The sequence below is a fragment of the Puma concolor genome, chromosome C2 (genome assembly GCF_028749965.1).
Source record: "Puma concolor isolate L17-30 chromosome C2, mPumCon1.1.hap2, whole genome shotgun sequence".
Lineage (NCBI taxonomy): Eukaryota > Metazoa > Chordata > Mammalia > Carnivora > Felidae > Puma > Puma concolor.
The window spans coordinates 76,551,913-76,576,396 of record NC_141675.1 but is presented as its reverse complement, the minus strand read 5'-3'; the positions used below and the strand labels follow the sequence as shown (position 1 = coordinate 76,576,396).

The 24,484-nt window shown below is 53.3% G+C and overlaps 3 protein-coding genes across 8 annotated transcripts; 1 reads left to right on the top strand and 2 right to left on the bottom strand.

Moving 5' to 3' along the window:
• Positions 1 to 1,014: 1,014 nt before the first annotated feature.
• Positions 1,015 to 10,678, bottom strand: CHRD (chordin). 5 transcript variants are annotated; one of them, XM_086674873.1, is made up of 23 exons: positions 10,106 to 10,678; positions 9,772 to 9,875; positions 9,113 to 9,245; positions 8,834 to 8,962; positions 8,645 to 8,744; positions 8,434 to 8,521; positions 7,932 to 8,073; positions 7,676 to 7,816; positions 7,510 to 7,592; positions 7,286 to 7,433; positions 7,031 to 7,137; positions 6,788 to 6,907; positions 5,415 to 5,571; positions 4,850 to 5,070; positions 4,286 to 4,399; positions 3,680 to 3,943; positions 3,503 to 3,596; positions 3,329 to 3,385; positions 2,939 to 3,042; positions 2,385 to 2,487; positions 1,818 to 1,972; positions 1,548 to 1,647; positions 1,015 to 1,322 (listed from the first exon to the last, which is right to left on the bottom strand). In XM_086674873.1, the coding sequence occupies exons 1-23, from the start codon at positions 10,251 to 10,253 to the stop codon at positions 1,270 to 1,272; spliced, it is 2,865 nt and encodes a 954-aa protein (XP_086530999.1). In that variant the 5' UTR covers positions 10,254 to 10,678; the 3' UTR covers positions 1,015 to 1,269. The 5 variants fall into 5 exon arrangements, 3 of the variants coding, with proteins under 3 accessions (XP_086530999.1, XP_086530997.1, XP_086530998.1); XM_086674871.1 differs by having other exon boundaries at positions 1,015 to 1,325; positions 10,106 to 10,675; XM_086674872.1 differs by having other exon boundaries at positions 1,015 to 1,325; positions 9,113 to 9,242; positions 10,106 to 10,674.
• Positions 10,679 to 10,757: 79 nt separating this feature from the next.
• THPO (thrombopoietin) lies at positions 10,758 to 17,515 on the top strand. 2 transcript variants are annotated; one of them, XM_025913796.2, is made up of 6 exons: positions 10,758 to 12,496; positions 13,851 to 14,008; positions 14,233 to 14,360; positions 14,660 to 14,746; positions 16,216 to 16,383; positions 16,625 to 17,515. In XM_025913796.2, the coding sequence occupies exons 2-6, from the start codon at positions 13,996 to 13,998 to the stop codon at positions 17,285 to 17,287; spliced, it is 1,059 nt and encodes a 352-aa protein (XP_025769581.2). In that variant the 5' UTR covers positions 10,758 to 12,496; positions 13,851 to 13,995; the 3' UTR covers positions 17,288 to 17,515. The 2 variants fall into 2 exon arrangements, with proteins under 2 accessions (XP_025769581.2, XP_086531010.1); XM_086674884.1 differs by lacking the exon at positions 10,758 to 12,496 and having other exon boundaries at positions 12,529 to 14,008.
• Positions 17,516 to 20,681: 3,166 nt separating this feature from the next.
• POLR2H (RNA polymerase II, I and III subunit H) lies at positions 20,682 to 24,306 on the bottom strand. Its single transcript, XM_025913194.2, has 5 exons — positions 24,060 to 24,306; positions 23,012 to 23,095; positions 22,835 to 22,928; positions 22,203 to 22,286; positions 20,682 to 21,052 (listed from the first exon to the last, which is right to left on the bottom strand). Exons 1-5 carry the CDS (start codon positions 24,130 to 24,132, stop codon positions 20,935 to 20,937), a joined length of 453 nt encoding a protein of 150 aa, XP_025768979.1. The 5' UTR covers positions 24,133 to 24,306; the 3' UTR covers positions 20,682 to 20,934.
• Positions 24,307 to 24,484: the final 178 nt, after the last annotated feature.

Here is a 24,484-nt window from a genome sequence, read left to right as displayed (position 1 = left end):
GATCTGCAGGTACATGTATCTGCTCTCTATCCTGACACTCTTCTTTCCCTTGTGCCCCTGAGCTCTGTGGGAATGCCCAGTTGCTGATGGCAGGAATGGGGAGGAACCGGGGAGAGGTCTTATCTTATTCTGTATACCACTTGGTACCAAGATAAGCTCAGCCAAGAACGGGGCCAGGGGCTGATTCCAGTCTACTCTGATCCAGATTTGCCCCAGAATTGGTCCCGAATGCAATTCATTTCCAGAAAAGAATAACAGGGGCTTGGTTGCCTCACTTTAAACAAACAAGACAGAGGCTGGTGGCACTTTTGTTTCTCTCTTTGGAGCCACTTCAAACATACGGTCAGCAGGGTGGCTGGGTGGCTCAGTCAGTTAGGCATCTTGATTTTGGCTCATGTTATGATCTCACGGTTTGTGAGTTCAAGCCTAACGGCTGGCTCTGCACTGATAACACGGAAGCCGCTTGGGATTCTCTCTCCCTCTCTCTACCCCTCCCCTGCTCACACACACAACTCTTTCTCTCTCTCTCAAAATAAATAAACTTAAAAAAAAAAAAACATGGGGTCAGCAAAATGCCAACCATGAGTAGACCAGTGGAAACCACATTTGTGTCTAAATCCTGCTTCGGGTTGCCTGAGTTCTTGAGGCTCTGGTCCATCTCAGTGACATTGCCAGGCCCCTCTGTGGAATCCCACAATGCCAGCCCACAGCTATGCCTCCACTCTCCTTCTCCAGGTCTCCTCCTGCTCCCCAAGGCTCAGAGGGAAGCCCCTGGAGTCAGGGCTCCCACTCTCAGACCTTCTCCATGGAGGCGCACTCAAGGTCCCTGGCCACAAAGAAACAACTTTTAGCCCTGAGACTGAAAAAAAAAAAAAAAAAAGCTTTAATAAATACAAAAATCTCCAATAATGACTCTGCTCAGCTCAGGGGCAGCAGGAGTGAAGTGGAGGGACCCTTGGTGCTGAGTGAGGATAAATTAAAAATCCCAATAAGCCAGTGACATTATGTACAGAAAGAAAGGGGTTGGGCTTCTAAGGCAGAGGCTGGAGGGTGACTGGGCAGGAGTCAGAATGGCCGTGGCCCTGGCCTGCCCTGGCTGCCCCTTCCCCTTGTGGAATTGTGGTTCCCAGAGGTAGTGGGGGGAGGGAGAAGAGGCAGAAAAGAGCCGAAGGCACTTGATTTCCCACAGGAGGATGCAGGGCCCTTGGCGCCACTCCTTCTCCCAGCCCAGGCCCCGTCCTCTTGGTCATGTGGCCTTCTGGCTGCTCCCTAGGAGCCTTCGGCTTCTTTCTCAGGCTCTGGAACTGTCCTGGTCTCTGGGGCTGCTGGAGACAAAAGGGAATACATTTTGGAGACAGAGGAAATTGGGCGGCACGGACACAGCGGAGCATCTCTGTTCTAGGCCCAGAAAGGTCAGAACTTTTAAACAAGTCAGCACACACAATCTGTGTGACTCGGTCACCCGTGAAGCAGATGGCACTGCTCCTGGCAGGCAGCAGGTGCCCCCTTCCCTCCCGGGGTGCCCCACATACAGCCCCCTCACTTACATCGCCGGGGCGAGCAGTGGGAGCAGCAGCGACTCTCCTTCCCTGGACCGCAGGACAGTGGCAGTGAACAGTCATCCCGCTCACAGTGGGGCACCCCTGCCTGGTGCCAGACAGAGTAGATTTTGAGGGTACCCAGAGGCACAGGGGAACAGCAGCCTCCAGCCTCTTCAGGGAAGCCCACTCCCAGGAGCCTACCCTCCCTGGAAAGGTCTCCCCACTCTAGGCCAGGTCCCCAATGCCCATCTCACACAGAGCCCATTCCCCACTTACTCCACATCTGCAGGTGATACAGCTCATCTCCCCAAAGGGAGGCACCGAGGGGTGCCAGCTCTGGCTCTCTGGGAACCACTGCCCTGCAAAACGGCAGCCCCGGGGCCCATCGGCCTGCATGGGGTCCCCCAATTGGGGGTGGGCCCCTGACCCCACTGTTGGGAGGGAGGAAGAGATCAGCAGATGTGAGCTCTGTAAGGGCCACCCAGGTTTTATTTGTTTTTGAATCTCCAACACCTAGCAGTTTCTGGCACTTAGTAGGTGACAAATTTGGGTGAGAGGATGGATGGATGGATGGATGGATGGATGGATGGATGGATGGGAGGGAGGGAGAAAGAAAGGGAGGGACGTGTAGGAATTGGAACCCATCATAGCCCACTAATAAATACATGCACATTCTTTCCAGTGCGTTTAGAGCCCTAGCTCCTAGGCACAGAGCAGTGCTCAGTAAACGCTGAATTAGCTGAGAAGTTCCTTCCACCCACCTTCACTATGCACCCCCTCACCCATGACAAGCCAGTGAAGCACCTCAACTGCCCCAAGAGGCCTCAGTGCCCACCTCCTCACCTGGACACTGTTTGCAGCAGTCAGTGGGGTTGGCACGGACAGGCTGGGCACAGGCCAGCCGAGGACACTGCACCTTCTCACAGTGCACCTCTCCAGTGCCCCCCTGTAGGGATCCATTGAGGAATGGGTGTCAGAAAGGAAGGGGAGCCTCCTGCTTCCTCCCTCTCCTTTCCATCCCTCCAATGTCGTATTTCCATGGCCTTTCACTCAGAGGCCCTGGGCTGGTGCTTTATATGCCTGAACTCAAATGCTCACGGTAGCCCTGCAACATAACTGCTATCGTATCTGCTTGCAGGAGTGGAAGAGGAAGTTCAGGGAGGTACAGAAAGTTCCAGGGCTATGTGGAGCTGGTCAGCTGGCAGAGCCAGAATTCACACCCACATCAGCCCTTCCCTTTTCCTGCAGGAAGCTGATTCTCAAAGCTCAAAGGACTTTTCAGTGTTTTAATCCTTGAGCCTCCCTCACCAAGGCTGGGCTTTTCCCTCTGGCAGCCCCCTCCCCACCTCTGCAGACCCTGCTGGGTTATGGCACCAGAGAGGATTGGGCAGCCATACCTTGCAGGTGCAGACAGCACACTTAATTAAGCCAAAGGGGGGCACGACAGGGTGCCACCGGGTGCCCGCTGCCCGCCAGCTCCGGTCACCGTCAAAATAGCAGCCTGGGGGACAGGGAGGAAGGGGGGGCACAGTGCCCAGCTGCCGTGAGTATTGAGCTCATTGGCTGGGCCCACAATCAAGGCTGGAGTCTCAGGCCAGCCCCATACTAGTCTAACACCAGGACCCATTTGTGGACCAGTGACTCTAATGAAGCCTACCAGGTGTCATTCAGAACCTGTGCCCTTCAGTCTCCTCCCCCATATATATTCTTACCCTTTTGTGCCCCTCCTGGTCCCACCCAACAGCTCCCCTGGATTCCTCATCCCTGCACACAGACTTCCAGCTCACCCTCTCCAGGGTCTCTGCTCCGTGACAGCCCCGACAGGTCTCTGACATCTTGTTTCTCTGTGGAGCCAAAGAAATAGTGAAGGCAGAGGATGGCGGCCCCCCTTCCCTCCCTAGAGGCCTCAGCCCCTGCAGTGGACCTTCCACTACCCTCTCCCACTGGGACAGGTCACTCACCGGGGCACACAGGACAGCACTGGTCTGGTGCCTGCACTGGGCTCGGACAGCTGGGCGGCGGGCACACCACGGGGTCACAAATCACTGTGCGTCTCTGCAAAGAGAGGTGGGGTGGTTGGCTGGGACCCTTGCCCCAGAATCCAGACCCCAGTGCACCTTTCCGCAGGGGCATCCTACCTGACAGGTGCAAAGCGAGCAGAGCGGGTCGTAGTTAGGCGCCCAGCGAGCCCCATGGGGGCGCTGCTGCCCCTCAAAGAAGCAGGTGTTGGGGTCTCGCGGCCGCCCGGGGCCGCCGGGTTTGGCTGGCGCGGGGGCGTCCTGGCCAAGCACAGCCGGCAGCGCGGGCAGCGCGGCGGCCGCTGAGTCCGGCGCCCACGCTCCTTCGGCCCCCGCCGCCGCCAGGCGCAGGCCGCCCACCTCGCACTGGTTGGCGATGTGCACCTGGGAGGAGAGGCGAATTGAGGCAGCACCCGGGCTCCCTCCGCGTCTCCACCAGCCTCGGCCAGCCCACCTGCCCGAGACACCTCGACCCCTGAGCACCTCTGCGTCCCAGGAGGATGCTATTAGCACCAGCAGTCACCCCAGCGACCAGAGACAGGGTGGTCTGCTGCCAGCCTCGTCATGTACCTTGGCTGGCTTTATCCTCCCAACCAGCCAGGAAATGTGATACTACCCCCCACCCCCACCCCCCCAGGGCTCAGAGAGAGCAAAGTGACTCAGGCAAGAGCACACAGTGCAGGCTCAACTCTGAAACATCCCCAGCGGCCCACACTGCCTGCCTACCTGCCCCCGGAGCTCCCCGTGGGGGCTACCCTTGGTGGTGATCAGCAGGGAGGCAGTGCCCTGAGCCAGGTGCCGCAGCAGCTCAGGCTCCAGGTCCTTCACCACGCCCTGGGCCTGTAAGAGCCGGGATAAGGGATGGGAACAAGGCCGTCCAGGGCTGCACCTACCCTTCTTAATTCACAGATGAGAAACCGAGACCCAAGGAGGTTAAGTAAAGTCTTCAAGGAAGTGAGCCCATTAATGGTGGTGTGGAGCTCAGAAAGCCAGGCCTCTCTGACTCCAAGTCCACCCCATTTGAGGGGTTTTGCTCCACCCCACCCGCTCCTTTGGAGGTTCAGGATGTTACATGCTATCCAAGAGATCCCACCAGAGAAGGACACAGGAAGGAGAATGGATAACAAAAGTCTGAGTCAGATTCATACCCAGGTCTGTCTGACTCCCGAGCCCATGTCAGCTCTGCCATACCAAGCTACCTGCTCTCTGCTTTCCCCGCCACAGGCCCACACAGCCCTTCATGCTGAAAAGCAGATACTTTCAAAGCTGCCTCCACCATCATGTCCTCACCTCTGGGCCATAGAATCCCTTCAGCAGCCGCCGGGGCCCTGGCATCCCAGGAGGCCCTAGGAGGTGGGCAGTGACTGTGCCCTGTTCTGAGCCACCAAGCCCAGCCAGCAGCACTTCATAGTGCAGGTGACAGTGGGTATCCAGCGAGAGCCAGGCATGTCCTGCTGCCTGGCTCTGCACAGGGGGCAACACCAGGGCTCCTGCCAGGGGCACAGGCAGTGCTGGATCCAGACAGAGGACAGGTGACAGATGAAAAGGTGGCCTGGAGCAGCCCGGTATTCCCCATCTCCCCGGCCTCCCCCAACATGCATTCCACAAATCGGCCGACACCGTCCATAGGCCCAGGGCAGGGTGGAGGGGGAGGCAAGCAGCAAGTTTTAGACCCCTGCACCATGGCAACAGAGAAGGTCTCTCAGCAGGGCCACCCTGTACATCCCCACCTTCTCCAGATGCCAACCTCGAGCTCAGACACAGAGAAAGACACACCAGGCTCTGGCACCATGCTCACATGCTTGAGTCACAGATCACAGGACACCAAAGGGCAGGCAGATCCCAGGGCACTCACTGTCGTGGCGGGTGCTGTGTCCACTATAGGGCAGGGCAGCCACATGCCCCCTCAGTTCTCCATCTGGGAAGTCCTTGGTGCCCACATTCAGGAACAGCTCATTCTGCAGCAGCATATGAGCCCCTCGGGCACCCAGTCCAGGGCAGACACCCACAGCCTGGAGGACAGGGAAGGATGCCAGACTTAGATGCCCTAGCTGCAGTCTGCCAGATTCCAGACGAACCCCTCCTCAGCTTTCACACAAGCCCAAGGTTCTGAATGTCTTCCGTGTTTTCTTACACCCAACACACTTCTACACACGCATAACACTGGATAAGAACCTTGAAAGCCCAGGTTCCAGTCCCTTCTCTGCCATTTCCTACCTATGTAACAATCTTGAGGAGTTATTTAACCTGTCTGATCCTTCGTTTCATTATCTATAAAATGGGAACTGTAAGGGCCAAAAATAATATAAGTAAGGCAACCAGTGCACTATGTAGCATGTAGAAAGGCTCAGTAAGGGGCACCTGGGTGGCTCAGTTGTTTAAGCCTCTGACTCTTGATTTCAGCTCAGGTCATGATCTCATGGTTTATGAGTTTGAGCCCCACATCCAGCCCTGCTACGAGCCCCGTGTCAGGCCCCCCCTACAAGCCCCACGTCGGGCCCCACATCAAACCCCACGTCAAGCCCCACACTGGGTTCCATGCCAATGGGATTCTGTCTCCCTCTCTCAGCCCTTCTCCTGCTCTCTCTCTGTCTCTCTCTCCCTCAAAATAAATAAAGAAATTTTCAAAAACTTTTTTAAAAATTTAAAAATGTTAACTATAGGGGAAAAAAAAAAAAAAGAAGGATTCAGTAAGTGGCAGCCATTGCTATCACATTTATAATTATATGGTCTCCCTGTCCAACTCCTCCTCCCATTTGATGTGAGATTGCTGAGGACAGGGGCCACACCTGATTTTCTTTGTATTCCAGTCTCTAGCCCGAGGCTCACTAAAAACATGTCCAGTTAGGGGCGCCTGGGTGGCGCAGTCGGTTAAGCGCCCGACTTCAGCCAGGTCACGATCTCGCGGTCCGTGAGTTCAAGCCCCGCGTCAGGCTCTGGGCTGATGGCTCAGAGCCTGGAGCCTGTTTCCGATTCTGTGTCTCCCTCTCTCTCTGCCCCTCCCCCGTTCATGCTCTGTCTCTCTCTGTCCCCAAAAAAATAAACGTTGAAAAAAAAAAAATTAAAAAAAAAAAAAACATGTCCAGTGAGTCAATGTGTCAGTGAGAGAATCTGTTAGTGAGTGAATGATTCTGAACATCTCTGCTCATCCAACCTGGCTTCCCACACCCCTGCATTGTTAGCTCTGGGGTGTGGGCCCTGTGGCCTGGCTCTGCCTGAAGTACTCACTGTGTGTCCTCCCAGCTGGAGTCCAGCCATGCGGCACAGGACGGTCCGCTGGTTCCTCCGCTGAGGCTTGGTCTCCAGTGTCATGGCCACCACCTCACTGCCTGTACCTACCACTTGTACCTGGTGGGCAGGGTTGGGGAGGGCAAAGTGAAGTGGCAGAGAAGGCCTGGGGCCTGAACCATGAAGGCCAAAGCCCGACCCCGGCCTGCTGCCCTCCCACCTCCTGCAGCCCCTGACTCTTACCTGGTAGATCAGGGAGCCGTTTCCTAGTAGTGTAAGGCTGGCTGAGCCGGCTGCACCCGTCTGAACTGGGATCAGGGCATCGGCCCCGCAAAGGACGCTTTGCAGGACTGCAGAGGGGCGAGATAGGTGGAGGCCGGCTTGTCCTACAGCCATTCATACGCCCAGCCCACACGATGCCTCCCATACCCACCCCGGCCACTTGTCTGTGCCTCTTGGTTGTGTGTGCCCGGGGTGCCAGGCCCCACCCTGCCTCACCATCGCAGCTCTGCCTGGCAGCAATGTGTCCACTGATGCGCAGCCCTGGCCCACCTGCCCTCTCCAGGGCCATCGTCAGCTCCCCCTGCACCAGCCAGTCCATCTCCTGGGCTGTCAGGTTGGGCAGCACCTCGGCAAAGCCTGGCTCCTGGAGGGAGAGCAAGGAATGGTGGGGGCAGCAAGAGGCTGGAGCAGGTGGCAGCAAGAGCCAGACCCTCACTCACCTGGACCGAGGCATTGGCGTAGAGCTCTCGCAGCAGCTGCCCCTGATGTAGAATCTGGAGCCGCAAGGGAACCTGGCTTGGCCCTGCAACAGCCATCCGTATGGATGCCTCTGACAGACACCTGCTCTGCCTCCTCTCCTCACTTGCCCTGCCCCCTCCCACTTACCCCCACTCCTGGGTTCCAGCAGCCCACGGAAGAGCAGCAAAAAATGCAAGGAGTCCTCTGTGTCACTGAGAGTGAGTAGGGTGATGCCCCCTGTGCCAGGCTGTGGGGGGCCTTCCAGAGTCAGAATGGCACTGAAGGTCTCTGGGGGAAGGAAGACCATGAGAGCCCATCAGAAAGTCCCCTCTTCAGCCCACTCCATTCCTGGGGATAGAGAAGACTCAGAACTTCATGTCCAGGGGCCATCTGCTCCCCTCACCTGCAGCCAGGGCCCGGTGCCGGATGAGAGGCCCCCAGACCTCCCCTGAAGGGTTAGTGGGTGTCACAAGTGCCACATGTAGCTGTTCTGCCCTAAGGAGCCGCAGAGACAACCGAGGCACTGCCCGCCACACCCCACAGACCTGGAGCAGAGAGACAAGAAGGTCCTACTCAGACAGTATGTAAGACAGGCCAGCTGAGAGGCCTAGCTCTGGTGAGGAAGGAGTACAAAGGAGCCCCCAAGCCCTCCTAGGAAGCTGAAGAAGGGGCCCTGGAGCCAGAGGCTGGGGTCCAAATCCTGGCTCAACCACTTACTAGCTGTGTGACCTTGAGCAAATCACATTCTGCTACTGAGTCTCAGTTCCCTCATCTGTAAAATGGGCATCATAATGTCAGTGCTTTCCTCTCACTGGGCTGTTTTGAGGACCAAAGGAGGCATTGCAGAGCACGCCCTCAGCATAGCGCCCAGACTGGAGAAGCACTCATAAATGGCATCATCTCACCAGGCCATCTTGACTGGGGGCCGCAGGGTGTTCAAACAGGACGCTGCCAGTGGAGTCTGAGAAGCGGATTCGAGTAGGGCGGTCCAGCCTGGGAATGAGGGTCTGGTGAGTATGGGCTCTGAGCCTAGGCCAGGAGCAGCTCCTCCAGCCTCTCCCAACTCTCCTTCCCCAGTCCCCAGCTGGCCCCTCCTCCCACCTTCCCCTTTCTCACTGCCTGTAGGAGATGGAGAAACGCAAGCTAGAGCGCAGCAGAGACACTCGGGCCCGTGCCACGGCCTGCGACCTCGGCCCTGTCAGCAGCGCCACGAAGTCTGTGAGGAAAAGATGTCCCTAGTATCGTCACCCACTGGAGCAGCCCGGCCCCAATCACAACCCCAACTCCTGCCTGGCCCCTACCTACCGGTGTGGCCGTCTCCGCGCGTCCGATCTTCAGAGCCTGGTTCCCCGCGGTCGCTGTAGCTGCGGTGCTCTGGATCCCGCGGATACTCAAAGGCCAGGCCTGTAGGCTGCCTCTCCGGACCGCTGCGCTCTAAGCCAGGAGTGGGAAACACGGGCTTCAGCTGGGCACCAAGAAGGCAGTCGGCGGTTTCATCTGCTCCATCCGCCCCATCCATCCTTGTGGCTCAGGACCAAGTACCACTGCCCTGCCGCCCTCCCCTCACCGCGGAGCGGGCCTTACCCTGGGGACAGGTCTGGCAGCAGTGTCCCGGCAACTGACGCGGCTGCACGCAGGCCAGGGTTGGGCACTCAGGTTTGATGTTCTTGCAGCTGACCCTGCCCGGGCCCCTCGAGCGGCGACCCCACTGAGGCTGCTTGCAGAGAAGATGCAAAAACCAAGTGAGTGCAAGATGCCAATTGGTGAGACCCAGGGCGAGCAGGGGAGAGTCAGGACCAGAGCAAGGTCATCCCATGGAGTCAGACCACTCTGCTTCTTACAAGCTGTGTGACCCTAGACAATTTATTTAACCTCTCTGGGACTTAGGGTCCCTATCTGGAAAATGGGGGAAATAATAGTGTGTATCTAGCAGGGTTTTTCTAGGAGTTAAGTGAGAGACAGACGAAACCGTTGGCAAAGAGCCTGACACATAGTGGGTGATCAACAGCAGTCAACACCTGAGACTTGAAGGGGGCACTGCCTCCCACCAGAAGAAAAAAAAAAAAAAAAAAAAATATATATATATATATATATATATATATATATATATATATATATATATCCCAAATACCTGCAGACTCTCTTCTTTATCCTCAGCGGCTCCGAGTGCACCCCGACATCCCGGGACGCGAGCGCTCCCCCACCCGCAAGGGCCCCCGGCTACGGCCGCTTGGTCCACTCACCGCCTCACAGGCGCACAGCACGCAGCGCATCACCCCGAAGGGCTCCCCCAGGTCCGGGTGCCACGTCTCGTCCAAGGCATAGACCTTCCCGCCGAAGGAGCAGCCTGCGGGGACGGGCTTGGCTGGCGGCCGCTGTCCCGCTCCTGCGGTGTGCCCGCCCCGGGGGCCGCCGGCCGGGCCCTGGGTCCCCCGGCACGACGCGCCTCGCGACCCGCGCCCACCCCTCCAGGCAGCCTGCCGAGCTGAGCCACCTGCGCCCGGCGCCCCCTCCGGGCGGGAGCAGACTTGCCCCGAGCCGGACTCTGCCTGCGCGTCCCTCTAGGCGCCCACCTACCTGCCGCTCCCCGAATGGGCAGCGGCTCCTTCTCGGACCGGATGGGCAGCGCGGGCGGCTCGGGGCCGGCGCCGTGGGCCGGCCGGCAGCCGAGCAGAAGCAGCCCGAGGAGCAGCAGCGGGGCCGGCGGGGCCGGGAGGCTCGGCATGACGCGAACGGGACAGCTGGGGAGGCGGGAGGGAGGAGGGAGCAGGAGAAGGAGGAGGGAGGTGGTAGGAGGGCCGGGCCGGGGGCGGTACGGCGGGAGGGGGCCGGGGCCAGGGCCCGGGCAGTGCGGCGAGGGGCTCGTCGGGCGGCGGGAGTCGGCGCCGGGCCGGGCCGGGCGGGGCGGGAGGAGCGGCCGGGAGGAGCGCGGGCGGGCGGGCGCTGACCCGGGCCGTACGCGCCTCTAGTGCCCTGGGCGCCGGCTCTGGCCCGTTTTATGCCCCGCGCCCGGCGCCCCGGCCGGGGGCCTCCTCCTCAGCAAACGGGGCGGCGGCGGCGGCTCGGCGAGGGGCCGGGCTGAGCCCGGGGGGTCCGGCCCAGCAGCAGCGGCCCGGATCGCGAGTGGGGGAGGGGAGGGAGGGGCTGGGACGGGGCAGGGGAGGAGGGAGGGGCTGCAGGGGAAGGGGGAGCGGAGGGGGTAGGGGGAGGGGAGAGACCAGGGGGCGCGAAGAGGGGAGGAGAGGCGGGTCTGGAGCCCCCCGCTGCCGGAGGCCACAGGGCGGCTGCACCGGGAGGTGCGTGTCCAGCCCGGGACGGGAGCCCCAGGCCAGGGAGGGGCAGAGGCTGGGCCTGAGGCCTGGGCCGGCCACTGGGCTAGTACTCGGTAACTGCCGGAAGGATGAAGACTTGTCTTTTAAGGATGACAACGTGCACCAAAGGCCCGTCAACTGATCTCCCCTACTGTGGGCCCACAGCACCTCTCAAACCCCACACTACCCACACTCTCTGTCTAGCTTGTGTCCCTATCTCTTCTCTGAGGTCTGTCCTCATTCTACTGGTCCCCCAGGAAGTCCCATTTCAGAGTCCCATTTCTGTCTGGTGACAGTGTTTCCCTCCCTACGGTAACCTGTCCGGAGGCCCATCTAACCATCCTCATCCCCAGCCTCACATCCTTTCTCACCTTCTTCCTTCACGCAGGGGACCCTCTGCCTCTCCACCCCACCCCCAACCTCCTTTGTCTTGGTTTCCTGGTCTTGACTGCCTCCCTGTCCCCTCCCACACCCATTCACCCACCATCCTCCCAACCATCCCAGCACTCTCCTTCCTAATCTTGGGAGGCATCTCATCTGGCTGAACTGGAGAATTCCGGGATCTAGGCCATCCTCCTTAGCTGACAGCCCCATCCTTGGGAGGAGGAGCAGAAGGGGAAGAACTGAGGTGGGGGTGATGGGAACAAGGTCAGGCCAGGAGGCCCCTGAGGACAGAGACTGTGAGGAGACTGGGATTGAGGGGAAAGCAAAGGAACTAGAGCCAGGGCCAAAGGAAGAGGGGGGCCAGCAGGAGGTATTTGCGGGGGAGGTTCAGCAGCTGTCTTCCCTGAGACAGGGACACATGGGCCTGGTTATTCTTCTTGTCACATATGGAGTGGTAGGAGATGGAAGAGGGAGAAAGACAGGGCAAGTGCAGGAGAGCTTGGGCACAGAGTTAAGTGGCCTTAGCTGTCTGAGCTGCTGGGCCCTGAGCTCAGCCTCACCCCCACCCCCTCCCTACCACCACCACCACAAACAGCCCTCACCGTGCAGTCCTCTCAAATTGTCCAAACGCTTTCCCCACAACACTGACCAATGACAGCGTCATTCTCTAAAATGGGCAATACCCACATTCCCACTGGGAAAGGGGAAATAAGACATGACTCCGAGAGGGTTATAGGAAAGAAAAGCAGAAAAGCAAGAGCCCTAATGGATTTCAACAGCAGGTGAAAAGAAATTTAGCCAGTCAAGAACTGAAAAACCCACCAATATATCTAAAACCAGAACCAGACCTTTGTGACTCTTCCCCAGGAACAAAAATGTCCTGCCCGATTCCTCCTAGAAAAAAACCCTGTTCCCCTCTCATCTCCTTCCCCAGCCAGGCCCCAGGTTTCCCATCTCCTAGAAAAAGATGGATCCCTCTGTTCAAATCCTCTGTGTGGTGTGCGTGGGTGGAAGAGCTGGGCTCCGCTGGTGGACCATGGTCCAGACAGGGGCTCCATGTTCAGTGCGGGTGGGAGGAGAAGGCGTCACTTCCGGGGGCCTTCGCCAGTGTCTGGTAGCTCCCTGCTCTCTGATTGGGCAGAAGTGGCCTGGGCAGGCGTGTGACCCTACTGCTGTGGAGGGGCTGTGCCCCAACACTACATGTCTTCCTACCCATCTGCACCCCAGAGGGCTGCCTGCTGTGCACCTGGGTCCTGGAGCCCTTCTCCACCCGGTGAGTGGCAAGCAGGTTTTGGAGTTAAGTGAGGGTAGGAAGGACAGGAAAGAGGAATTGGGCTTTCAGCTGGGGGAGGGGCAGGCAAACTGGAACCTACAGGCACTGACCTTTGTCGAGAAGAGTGTAGCCTTCCCAGAATGGGAGGAGCAGGACAGAGCAGGGGTAGGGGGTGGGGTGCTGGGTTCTGAGGGACTGATCTCAGACTTGGAGGAATATAGCAGTCCTGGCGGGTCCTAAGGAAAGGGGACATGTGCTCAGGGAGAAAATAAGAAAGGTGGCACATTTAGGGCTTAGGACACATAGCATCAAGCTGGACACAGATCCAATCCCCATTCTTACCCAGCCATTCCTAGTTAGCTTAAGGTTCTGAATTGTGGGACCGGAGAAGCTGGGACGAAGGAGAGGGTAATGGGAGGAGGGCTCATGCATGTTGACAGACCTACAGGAAATCCCAATATTGAATCAGGTGCAGGCCTCTTTGCACTACTCGTCAAAGAAGGAGGAGGCCATGTGGGGGGTCCTGCAAAGGAACTGGAAGGGTTCTGCAAAGGGGGCAGGGAGGAAGATATGGGCTATGAGATGGATACGGTGGGTGTCCAAGGCGAGGTAAGCCGTGTAAGGTGGGTACCTCACTCAGCAGGTGCCCATTCCTGGGCATCTTGCCTCAGGTGGCAAGTCCCAAGACTGTTAGCCCATCTCTTCACCTTGGATAACCCAGTATTTCAGAACTGGGAGTGTAAAGAAAAACTCCAAGAGGCTTTTGGGTGGGGGTAAATGGAAAGAGAATGATAGGTTCATTGCTCCCATACCACCTTCTCATAATCTTGTAATCACCAACCCCTAGTAGTCCAGTTTTGTTTTTGCCCAACTCACCTCCTCAGCCCCACTCCCCAAGCCACCCCTCAACACATCGCACATGTTTACTAGCTCCTCACCTTGACCCTGTATCCAGCTTTCCAACCTCTTCTCCAGGGCTTATGCCACAATACTTCTGTTCCCTTTCCCTGTCCTAGATTGTCTCCAACCAAACAACCAAGGTTGCTCAGAATTTGAGGCCAGTTAAGATGTGTGTGTGTGTGTGTGTGTGTGTGTGTGTGTGTGTGTGTGTGTGTGTGTATACAGATTCTGTCCTGCTCTCAGCAGGGGGCTGGTGCCCCACAGCAGATTCACCAAGGAGCCTGACAAAAAGGAGACGCAATATGCTGTACTCACACGGAAACCTGGGAGCAGTCAGAGCTCTAGCAGTTCTAGGCTGGTCGGCGGCTCACACCCTCCCAGCAGCTGTTCCCCCCAGCCAGGCAGTCTTTTCCTTGACACCTGATTAAATGTTCATTATTCCTGTCACTTGCAGGATAGATTCCAGACCCTCTTCCTCAGCCCACCTGTGCCCCACAGTGCAAGAAGTGCAAGAGCCCAAGCCGCCTCCATGGCCCCAGGAAGGATTCAGGGGAGAGGCCCCATCCAGGGAGCCACTCCAACCAGACAGCGTGGCCAGAATGGAGCTGACTGGTAAGAACACACTGGAGGGACCTAGGGCCAAATCAGAACATGGTTAGAGAGGAAAGACAAAGGAGATGTGCTGCAGGGGTGGAGGGCTGAGGGAACCCAATCTCCTGGGAATAAGGCTTCTGAAAGGCAAATTCCCTGGATTTCAAGTCTGGGTCTTAAATGGGAATTCCTGGACGACCACCTGACAGTGATTTCTTCTTTTTCAACCTCACTTCTCATCTAAGAACTGCTCCTCGTGGTCATGCTTCTCCTAACTGCAAGACTGAATCTATGCCTTCCAGCTCCTCCAGCCTGTGACCCCCGTCTCCTAAATAAACTGCTTCGTGATTCCCATGTCCTTCACAGCAAATTGGTGAGAATCTCCCAGCACTCACCCCTCTACCCATTAACTGGTTAGACGCCCTTACTCCCATCACTTCCTCTCACTCCATGATCCAAGCACTGTTGTCCCCATATTGTCTTTGGTGAGATCACCGCCTCCCAATCACCACTCCTTGACAAGGATTACGATTTGCAATCTGGCCCATTTTAAAAGCTCTAGCCTGGATATATATTGCTCATGGAAGTCTATCTTGGTCACGGGGTCACCATACCCCCCCCCTTTATTTGAGCTCCCTTCTCCACCTCTCCACCACCCATCTTTTTCAATAGAGCCAGTGCCCAGACGTTAACCCTTTGTCCACACCTGTCCTGCTGCCTGCTGTGGACTTTAGCCTGGGAGAATGGAAAACCCAGAAGGTAAGAAAGTCATTCCTTCCTTTAGTTTTCCTAAATCCTGTCTTCATCAGTTTTGTACTGCTTCCCATGGATTCTTTAAAATTCTTGAGCCCCCTAAGAATATCTCACTTTCAGCTTGGCCACCCTAACCTAATCTACATTCCACTATGATGTTGTCCTCTGGACAAGGTGACTTACAGTCCTAGTATGTTAAAATAGATTCAAAGCTGAACACCAAGGAAAGCTGGATAAAAGTCGCTTATGGCCATGCCTTTGACCTAGTCCCGTGCAACCTTCTTAAGTTAGCATGAAGAAGGAAGACTGATCTGTCATCCTCAGATGACACAAAACTGGGAAGCACCGCTAAAATAACAAAAGGCAGAATCAAGATTCAACTTGCTGAAAGGCTAGGTCAAAAACAAGGTAAAATTTAACAGAGATATATATAAAACTGTACATTTACTCAAAGTAATTAAATAAAGTCCTATTCCAGCTTCCAGGCCACGATGCCCCCACTTCCTTTATATAAACTTCTAGCCCTAGAACTTACTATGAAAAAGATCTGGGAAGACGGAGTTGACCTCAAACAGCAGCTATTTTAAAAGCTAGTGATTCTAGCTGGTTTTAGATGTCTAGCATCCGCATTGTGGAAATACTCCTAAAAAACAGTAAATGGATTGCACTTAACGGTACTGGACTGAGTACCAGACATCCTCCTCAAGATAAATGCTAATTTATTCAGAGGGACCATATTAAACGAGCATGTGTCCAGAAGGAAGAAGCAACCTGAACAGTGAGAAGCTAGAAAACAGGTTATGTGAGGAATGGCTTAAAAAAGGGCGGTGAGGGGGGCTGCTGAGTAGTTTGGAGGAAGGTGGTAGTCTTGTGGTATGGCTGGAAGTGCTTTAGTCTGAGGCTCAGGAAACCTGGGAGGGAGCACGCCTTTTAAGATCAAGCTCTTCTATCCTCAAGATCCCCAGAATGCCCTCTCTTCCCTCAGGTCTTCCAGGGGGACTGGGCCAGGGATGAAGGGTGGTCCCTAGGGATCCCTTGCAGTTCTGTGTCTGCCATTTATCAGTAAGCCCCCTTCCTTCATTTTTATGATCTCTGTGATGGCCTTATCTCTACATTAAGTTTTAAAAAACCATATGACCCTAAGATTTTGTAGCAGAAAGAGTGAACTGGCAACACTAGAACCCAGAGGTAAAAGCTGTAACAGCTCAGATTTCAGCATATAAGGGGAAAAAAGAACTTTTCTGACTGAAATTAAGTGTGAGACCAGGCTGGGTTACTGGACACCGGAGTTACTCAAGTAGAGGCCGATGACCAATTGTTGGGAGACTCTGAAGGAATTCCTGTGCTGGGTGGGACTTTGGTCCTGTCCAATTCTCAGCTCCTATGATTCATCCCCCTGGCTACTCCTCGGGCTCCCCACCCACTACTAGCATGCCCTTTGAAGCGGGCCCTTCTCCCTTCCATCTCTCTTGCAGGAGCAGACCAAGGCACAGGACGTTCTGGGAGCCGCGACCCTTCTGCTGGAGGGAGTAATGGCAGCACGGGGACAACTGGGACCCACCTGCCTCTCATCCCTCCTGGGACAGCTTTCTGGACAGGTCCGCCTCCTCCTTGGGGCCCTGCAGGGCCTCCTAGGAACCCAGGTAAGTAAATCCTGAGTCAAGGGGACTACAGAGACTGTCCTTTGCTGACTTAGCCCCCTTGGAAGACCTGAGGGAAGAAAGGAGAATTCTGGGAATCTTGAGGGTAGCAGAGCTGACCTACTAAGGAGTGCTTTCCCCGAGCCATAAAGTCCGGGTGCTGGCACCTTATCTTTCCCTATAGACGAGAGAGACATGATATCTGGCCCAGATCTCTGGCCTCAGTCCCATCCTCTGCCCACAGCTTCCTCCACAGGGCAGGACCACAGCTCACAAGGATCCCAATGCCATATTCCTGAGCTTCCAACAACTGCTCCGAGGAAAGGTGCGCTTCCTGCTGATTGTAGTAGGGCCCACTCTCTGTGCCAAGCAGGCCCTGCCCACTACAGCTGGCCCAAGCAATACCTCTGTAGTCCTCACACTACACAAGCTCCCAAACAGGACTTCAGGATTTTTGGAGACAGACTCCCGTGTCTCAGCCAGAACTACTGGCTTTGGACTTCTGAAGAGGCTGCAGGGATTCAGAGCCAAGATTCCTGGTCGGCTGAACCAAACCTCCAGGTACCTAGACCAAATCCCTGGACACGTGAACAGGACACACGGACCCTTGACTGGAACTCATGGACTCTTTCCTGGACCCTCACCCAGGGCTCTAGGAGCCCCAGACATCCTTCCAGGAACTTCAGACATGAGCTCCCTGCCACCCGACCTCTGGCCTGGATATTCTCCTTCCCCAATCCATCCTCCTACTGGGCAATACACACTCTTCTCTCCTTCACCCACCTCACCCACTCCCCCGATCCAGCTCCAGCCTCCACTTCCTGACCCCTCTGTCACACCCAACTCTGCCAGTCCTCTTCTAATTGCACCCCACCCTCACTTCCAGAATCTGTCTCAGGAGGAGTAAGGTACTAGGGCCCTGCCAGCTTCAGCACTGTCTCCCATGTAAAGTTCCCTTACCCGGAGGGGAGGCCCTGGGAATCAAGTTATACCAGATTTCCTGCTTTCACCTGAAACCCAAAGCCCTGCTAAAGCGGGATACACAGGACAGAAAAGGGGATCGTTTTTCACTGTATAATGTAAAACTTCAGAAGCTATTTTTTTAAGCTATCAATAATATTCACTAGAGCGTCTAGTTATCTTTGGTCTATTTTCTGCACAAATTTACAGCTTACTAATTTTCTACGTGCTCTTTTTCATACGGTAATTATGCAAAGGGCTGGTCTGGCCTGGCTTCTGAACAGAGGTAGAGACTAACCTTATGTCAGAAAACAGAGAAAAAAGAGCTTTGATTTTTTTTCCTCAGAACTAAGGTTAGTGTCTTTCTCCCCTTTACTATCATTCTCAATAGGGCTCTGATCTCCTTTTCTTAGGAGATCCTTACTCTTGAAAAATGAATGAGAAGTTGTCTCTCAGAAAGGCCGTCTCTACATAATCAACAAAACTGAGCCTATATAAATAAAGAATAAGAACACCCAAAAGCTAACAGAAAAGCAAAGGAAAGAGATGTTCTTCTCAGGGGGCAATAGATCTCCCCCTTCCCTCCCCTCCCAAAAAGTTAACAGGAAGCCTTGGAGAGCCTCACACCCCAGGTAAGGCTGTGCAGACAGTTCAGTCAAGACAAAACCTGGATGTGACAGCTGAGCAAACAGCGAGAGCTTCAGCAGCTCAGCAGGAAGCTTTGCCAGGCACGGGTTCCTGCCTCCCTCCTGTGGAGGTCAGGGGGAAGTGCAGGAAGTGGCAAGAGTCAGTCTCCTAGGGCTCACACAGCAGGAGGGACAAGTACAAGTTGAAGGCTCATTTCCCAATCCCAGAAGCACACAGTATCTAAGAAGCTGCCCTATGTGACCACCATGAACTCTGCTAAGGATTCTCTAGAGAAGCCAGGCTTATGGGGCCTTGCAAATAAATGCCGCTGTGGTGCCTCTGAAGAGGTTTATTATTGCCCAAAACAAAAACTCCATTACACAGGTCAACACTACCTCCAGAGGCTCCTGTAGGAAAACTAATAGCAGCTTTTTCCTCTTCCCTCCCCGCAACTCCCCAAAGGAAAGACGACCATGTAGGTAAAACAGCCAGGAATCCAGAGTTCCAAACACTGCCAGATACCCCAGGATCACTAGAGGTATTCCAAAATAGAAGAAAGGAAAGCCAGCATGCCGGGAACCTTACGTATGTTACCTTTTATACCGCTCACACAACTCTATCACCTTGGGATTATCATCTCTACTTTGCAGACAATGAAACTGAGGCTCAGAGAAGCCAGGCATTTTCTCAATGCTTACATAGCCCTGTGAGCAAGAAGAAACCCTAGGCTGACCAGCCCATATGGTCCCCAGTGTGGTGTACTGTCCAACAGATCATTCAGTGATTCTATATATCAGGAAAGATTTCCGAGTCTTGGGGGAGTAAACAGACCAACAATTAAAAAGTTCTGAGTAGAAAACCAAAAGCTCTTGGAGGGGGTGACGAACTTAGACATCTCCAGGTGTCCTTCTCTCCCATCATGGATAGAACAGTTGCCATGGAGAAGGAATCAACAAATGCACAAAGCTCAAAAGTGTACGCATCTCAGATGGTGTCAGTTTTTGCATGGGAGAGAACAGTTCATCCACACTACAAATTCCAGCATGCAGTCAAGGGAATGGTTAAGTAGAAATTGTAATTTACTGAAATACTAACCTGGATTAAATGTAATGATCAAAATGAAGAACCTTCTGGCACATGAAAGAGTCAGCACCCAGAACAAGATATGCCAAAGGGACCAAAGACAAAGGCTTAATAAGGGTTCTCAGCACAGTCTGACGAGAGACAAGGTTGGCAAAACTGCAAGAAGTATATAGCCAGTAAGTTCCAGGCATCCACTATCAGCATTGGACTTACTTCAGGGCAAATGCAAATAACTCCTGGGCTTCTCCAATGTGAACTAATCTGTCCATATTGAGAATCTACCCTTCCCAAAACATCGTCAGACTTATTCCATCCCTTCTTCCCTTTACACAAAAAGCAAAAAACTGTGGCAACCAGAAAACTCTTCTCTCTATTCAACTGCATGCCAGTTCTCTCTTCTGCTACCCAGGATAGCCAGGATAGTCTGCTATGCTACCCCACAAACTATTACTGGTAATTAAGTTTCCCCACTCTAACCTAAATCCAGCCTTCTCCAAAACCCCAAATCTGACTCCACGTAAAAAAGTTCTACGAGTCCATGAAAATTCATTCCAACCCCCATTGCACCTTCTGTCCATCCCCCCCCCCCCCACAGTAAAGCAAAACACCTTTTCCTCCCCCCTGCAGAGACCATCCATTTTCAACCCATTTCCCTAAATACTATTTCTAACACCTCATGTAAAGACCTGAAAATGATAGGGAAGGAAATACCCCAGGCATCCCAGCAGGGGGACCAGCTCCCATGGCAAAACCAGGAGATCAAAAGAGAAAACTGCTTAATACACACTCACAATCTTTCTGGATTGTTACCCTGAATCTCCTAGGGGAAATAAGAGTCCAGAGACTTTCTCAGAGACCTCAAATGCCAGGCTAAAAAGCCAGCTCATATCCTGGAGTGCTTCTACAAGCATCACCATTTCCTCCATTTTGTTTTTGCCCAGTTTTAAGTTAGGGACTGCAGTCAGGCTGCTCCATTGTCCTAGAACTGGACTGCCAGCCTCATTGGTATTGCTGCCTTGTCCACTTCACTGGTCTGTGCAGCAGCTGCCTGTTCAGTGGTACTGGTGAGAACCCCCACCACTCACCCTCCCTCCCTGCATTGCAGTAATGCAATGTAGAGCAGACACCTAGCTCCTCCACCTGTTCCTAGAACCACCAAATCTGTTCTTTCTATTCTCTTCATAGTCATGTCCCATGCCTGTATCTAAAAGCTTCCACCCAAAGCTTCCACAAAAATGATGGACATTTCCAGGATACGCAAGTGACTCATTTAAATCAACGTGATCTGACTTCCTAAGAGACTTAAAGTGTTGGAAGGACACAAGCAGGGCTCCTTGCCCATTCAAAATTCTATGCCAAATGGGTGGTATCTTCCGGTGCTGGGGTGCCCTCAGGAGCCAAAAGCACAACACTCTCCCAGACAGAAAATCACTTTGGAGGATAAATGTTGGGGTAGTTACCCAGAAGGCTTAGACAACCCTAAACCCAGATACCAAAAGGCTGGGATAGATCCTACATTGACATGTGATCATCTGGCTGTGGGCCAGAAATATAATATACCACAGGCAAAGTAGAAAAAATGATTTTAGGGTAAATGCAAAAGACTTTTTTTTTAAGGGCGGGGCAGAAACGGATCTGAAAAAGTAAAGTTTAATTTAAAAATCATATACACACAAAACAACTTCTCATCCATTTTAAGCTCTCCCATTGGGTCTTTCACAGGCAAGTTTCCCATGGAGTCCAGACCACCTAAAGATGCACCCACAGTGGGCAGACAGACAGCCCCTCCTGAACAGGTGGTCAACAGTTACCGCTCCTCAGGCTTGAATGAATGAATGTCCAAGCCCTAAGTGACTAAGCAGCAAGGTTGGCTTCCTGGGTGCTTCAGAAGGCCAGTTTCTTCATCAGCAGATAAACTCTGGAGTCCACTTCAAATCCGTGCAGGTTGTTGGCATCACCCTGCAGCCTCATGAGCAGGCCCCCATACGACACGTAGGCAGAGCTGAAATGGAAGGCCCCAGTCCCATGAGTCTAAGCTCTGGAGCGGCTACCCAGTGGCTCCCCATCCCAGCTTAAGAAAGAGAGGCACCCTTCTAGCGTCTGGTCATTAGGAACCAAAATTCAGACAAAGACGAATGCACAGATATGTGCATGGCAGTATTCCGGATATCAAACAAAGGTGGAAAATGCTACATGCCCAGAGTAATGGAAATGATCAAATGAACTAAGATAGATCCATTTACTGGAATGTTATGCTGCTATTAAAATGTTTAGGAAAAGCCTTAAACTGACATAGGGAAACCCATTTTACATAACTTGAAGCAAAAAGAGCAGAAGAAGGGGCGCCTGAATGGCTCGTCGGTTAAGCGTCCAACTCTTGGTCTCGGCTCAGGTCATGATCTCACGGTTCATGAGGTGGAGATGCACCTTGGGCTCTGCACTGATGGCACAGAGCCTGCTTGGGATTCTGTTTCTCTCTCTCTCTCTCTCTCTCTCTCTCCCCCTTCCCTGCTTGCACTCTCTCTCTCAAAACTAAATAAATACTTAAAAAAAAAGAGAACAAACAACATGATCTCAAAGAAAAAAAAGTACACAGGAAAAAACCTAGAATACTCAAAAATGTTTATGTAAAAGATTCCCTTTGGGTATGGAATTATAGGTGATTTTTTTTTTTTTTTTTTTTTTTTGCTTCCTCACATTACTTCTCTGCTTTTCAAATTTCTTACCAAGAGCACATATTGTTTTAATAAGATTTTAAAGAACAACTAAAATAGTTGGGCAGGGAAACCAAAGAACTAGGGATTGGATTGCAGAGTAGCAAAACACACACACAAATAAACAAAACCAAAAAAGTCTAGCAGTTTAATCACTTAATGCTGCATTTAGTTCCTGGGGAAGCAACCTGCCTTTGCACTTCACATAGCAAGATCATCGGCTTCTCACTTGGACCCCTGGGCCCTGAGGTCCTGACAAAGGGCCAAGTGAGCAGCCTACATTTCAGACTGGAAACTGTTCCCAGAACAGTCCCCTTCTGGGTCCTGCCTAGGTCTGAGGTGCCTGGGGAGAGACACAGGAAACATGAGCACGGCCCAGATTTTCAGAGCATGGCCCAAGGCAGGGGGACAAGGGTCTCACAAGACCATGGAACTTACAGACGCGTTGCTGCCTCAGTAGAAGTTTCGTCTCCCTCAATCCTGTATACTTTCCCATACATTACATACTCAAATTGGTCAGCCCTGTGAAACAACAATAGCAAGGTTATTCTTAAAAAAGTAGTTAACAATAACGAGAGGCCCTTTAATAATGGTAACTGATAACTAAGCGTCAACATTATGAAAACGGACGTCTTCCAGATACAATGCCATTTAGTCCTCACAGCAACCCAATGAGCAAAGCAGGACCATGCATACTTTACTGGTGAGGAAACTGAGGCTGAAAGAGGTTAGGTTGTTCAACAAATAAGTGGTAGGGCTGAGATTTGAACTCCGTGGAATTCCAAAGCCTTTCCATCACACCAAACTCTCTCCCAAGATGCAAGGTTCACACAGCTTAGGTCACTCAGTGGTCATTTCCTTAGCCATCAATAAACTACAACCCACAAGCACGTAATTACTGCTTGGATAAACACCTGGCTGTTCAAATTCTTAAGTGTAGCAATTTCCTTAAGGTTACTCAGATTCTGCTGATAATCATTTATTCCACAAATTAAATAAGGGTCTTTTCATACTACTTATCTACTTAATCTTCAGGCATATTTCAAGTGCTCCCTTCTTCACTTCCTCACCTGGAAGGCCTATCATCTGTGGGGTTGTATTCACCATCATCCAGGGTACCATCTTCATATAAGGTACTGGCTATGACCAACCGGAACTTGTCACCTGAAAATAATGGCAATACCTGGGAGTGAAGAACGGCTAAAATGTCAAAAAGCCTCCTGCTATTGTCTGTGTTCAATACTTACCCAAGTCTACAGGGTAAATCTGGATGTTTACATCTAAGATTAGGTCCATCTTGAAAGATTCACTCTCACAATGTAGTCGAGACACTGGAGGGAAGCAGAGAAAAGAGTGGCATGGGTAATTGCCAGGCTCCAGCAAATGCTACAGACCCCGCTTTGGGGGATTATATGTAATTGAACACTCAGTCTAACCCAGTCTGCATCCACTAGCCTCTCATCTGCTCTCAGAGAAATGCAGAACCAGACATGTCAGAAAGAAAGGGAAGAAAACTATGGCAAGTGGACAGAATCCCAGAAAAAAACAAAGGTCCTCTGGCAATAAATAATATCCAGGTTCTAGGCCTGCCTGGGTGATTAAGAAACAACCTGACTTTGGGCAAGTTATTCGTTCATCCAAAGGTTTGTCTTTTGGTGCTGGCTGCTGTGCTGAGTGGATTATCGGGACTTGTAAGAACTGGTGTTTGTCTCGAAGAACATCTCAGTCTCCAAGCAAAGGAAGAGACATCAAGGAGGAACACTTCAATAATCGTTGATCAGTAACAGAATAAAGACGTGTATAGCAATCAGTCAATTCTGACTAAGGGAGGACGTCACAAAGAACTAAAAATTCTTAGGACACTACAAGAATACAAGCTCTGAAGTCTGATTACTCACAATGTCGCCTTGGGTAGGCTACTTAACTTCTAGGAGCAAACTGGGTAAGTCACCACCTACTTCATGGAGGCTCTTGAAAGGAATAGGTAGGACAAAATGTGTGTAAGGTGCTCGATACAGCGCCTAGCTCAGAGTGAGGAGCGATTAGAAAGGTGCCCAGGAGTTTATCAGCACCATGAGAAAAAGCCAGCCAGGCACAGGGCACAGCATATATGAAGCCAGGCAGAGTTCCGAGTCTCCGTTGTCCATCTATAAAATGTTTCCCGAGGGAGAGTCCTCTATCAGGAACTGCCGGTAGGGGCAGGCCACGTGGGTGGGGTGGACAAGGGGCCCAGGGGCGTGTCCCCGAGGAGGTTAGCCCCTTCCCCTAAACCGCCCCTACGTACACCTCACTTACCTCGGTCAAACTTCTTGCCCTCCGGGTCAATGTCTTTCACATCAAAAATATCCTCAAACAGGATGCCCGCCATGGTGAAACAGCCACGAGAGTAGCAGAGTGGCTGAGACCGCTACCACGACTAAGGGTACGCGCTTCCCCTCGCGTGGAGGGATGGTAAAAGCGCCTACAGAGTGGCAGCAAGTGACTAGAATAACGCATGCGCGCCGACAAGGAGTAACGCCACCACTTCCGCTGCCTGGCTCTCGGGGCTTCCTAACTTCCGCCCCGAACGATTGCTTCCGAGAGTCCTCAGGATTTAGGGCGGGCCTCAGGGCCATATAACTCCGCCCCAGGGCGGGGACACGACTAGTCCCACCTCCGGCCGTGGTGGCGCGGTTTCTCGCTCCCTGATGAGGCTCTAGCGCGCCCTCTTGAGAGTCCGG

Bases quoted from the DNA above. Each gene is read 5' to 3' on its own strand.
- CHRD (XM_086674871.1), bottom strand. From the start codon at position 10,253: ATGCCGAGCCTCCCGGCCCCGCCGGCCCCGCTGCTGCTCCTCGGGCTG. The intron at 9,246-9,771 runs GTGAGTGGACCA...CTTCTCTGCAAG, and splicing joins TGCTGTGCGCCTGTGAGGCG to CAGCCTCAGTGGGGTCGCCG. The intron at 5,071-5,414 runs GTGAGTGCCCTG...GTCTGGATCCAG, and splicing joins ACACAGCACCCGCCACGACA to CACTGCCTGTGCCCCTGGCA.
- POLR2H (XM_025913194.2), bottom strand. From the start codon at position 24,132: ATGGCGGGCATCCTGTTTGAGGATATTTTTGATGTGAAAGACATTGAC. The intron at 23,096-24,059 runs GTAAGTGAGGTG...GCTTCCCTCCAG, and splicing joins GGGCAAGAAGTTTGACCGAG to TGTCTCGACTACATTGTGAG. The intron at 22,287-22,834 runs GTGAGGAAGTGA...GTTGTTTCACAG, and splicing joins ACAGATGATAGGCCTTCCAG to GGCTGACCAATTTGAGTATG.
- THPO (XM_086674884.1), top strand. From the start codon at position 13,825: ATGTTCATTATTCCTGTCACTTGCAGGATAGATTCCAGACCCTCTTCC. The intron at 14,009-14,232 runs GTAAGAACACAC...TTCTCATCTAAG, and splicing joins GGCCAGAATGGAGCTGACTG to AACTGCTCCTCGTGGTCATG. The intron at 16,384-16,624 runs GTAAGTAAATCC...CTCTGCCCACAG, and splicing joins AGGGCCTCCTAGGAACCCAG to CTTCCTCCACAGGGCAGGAC.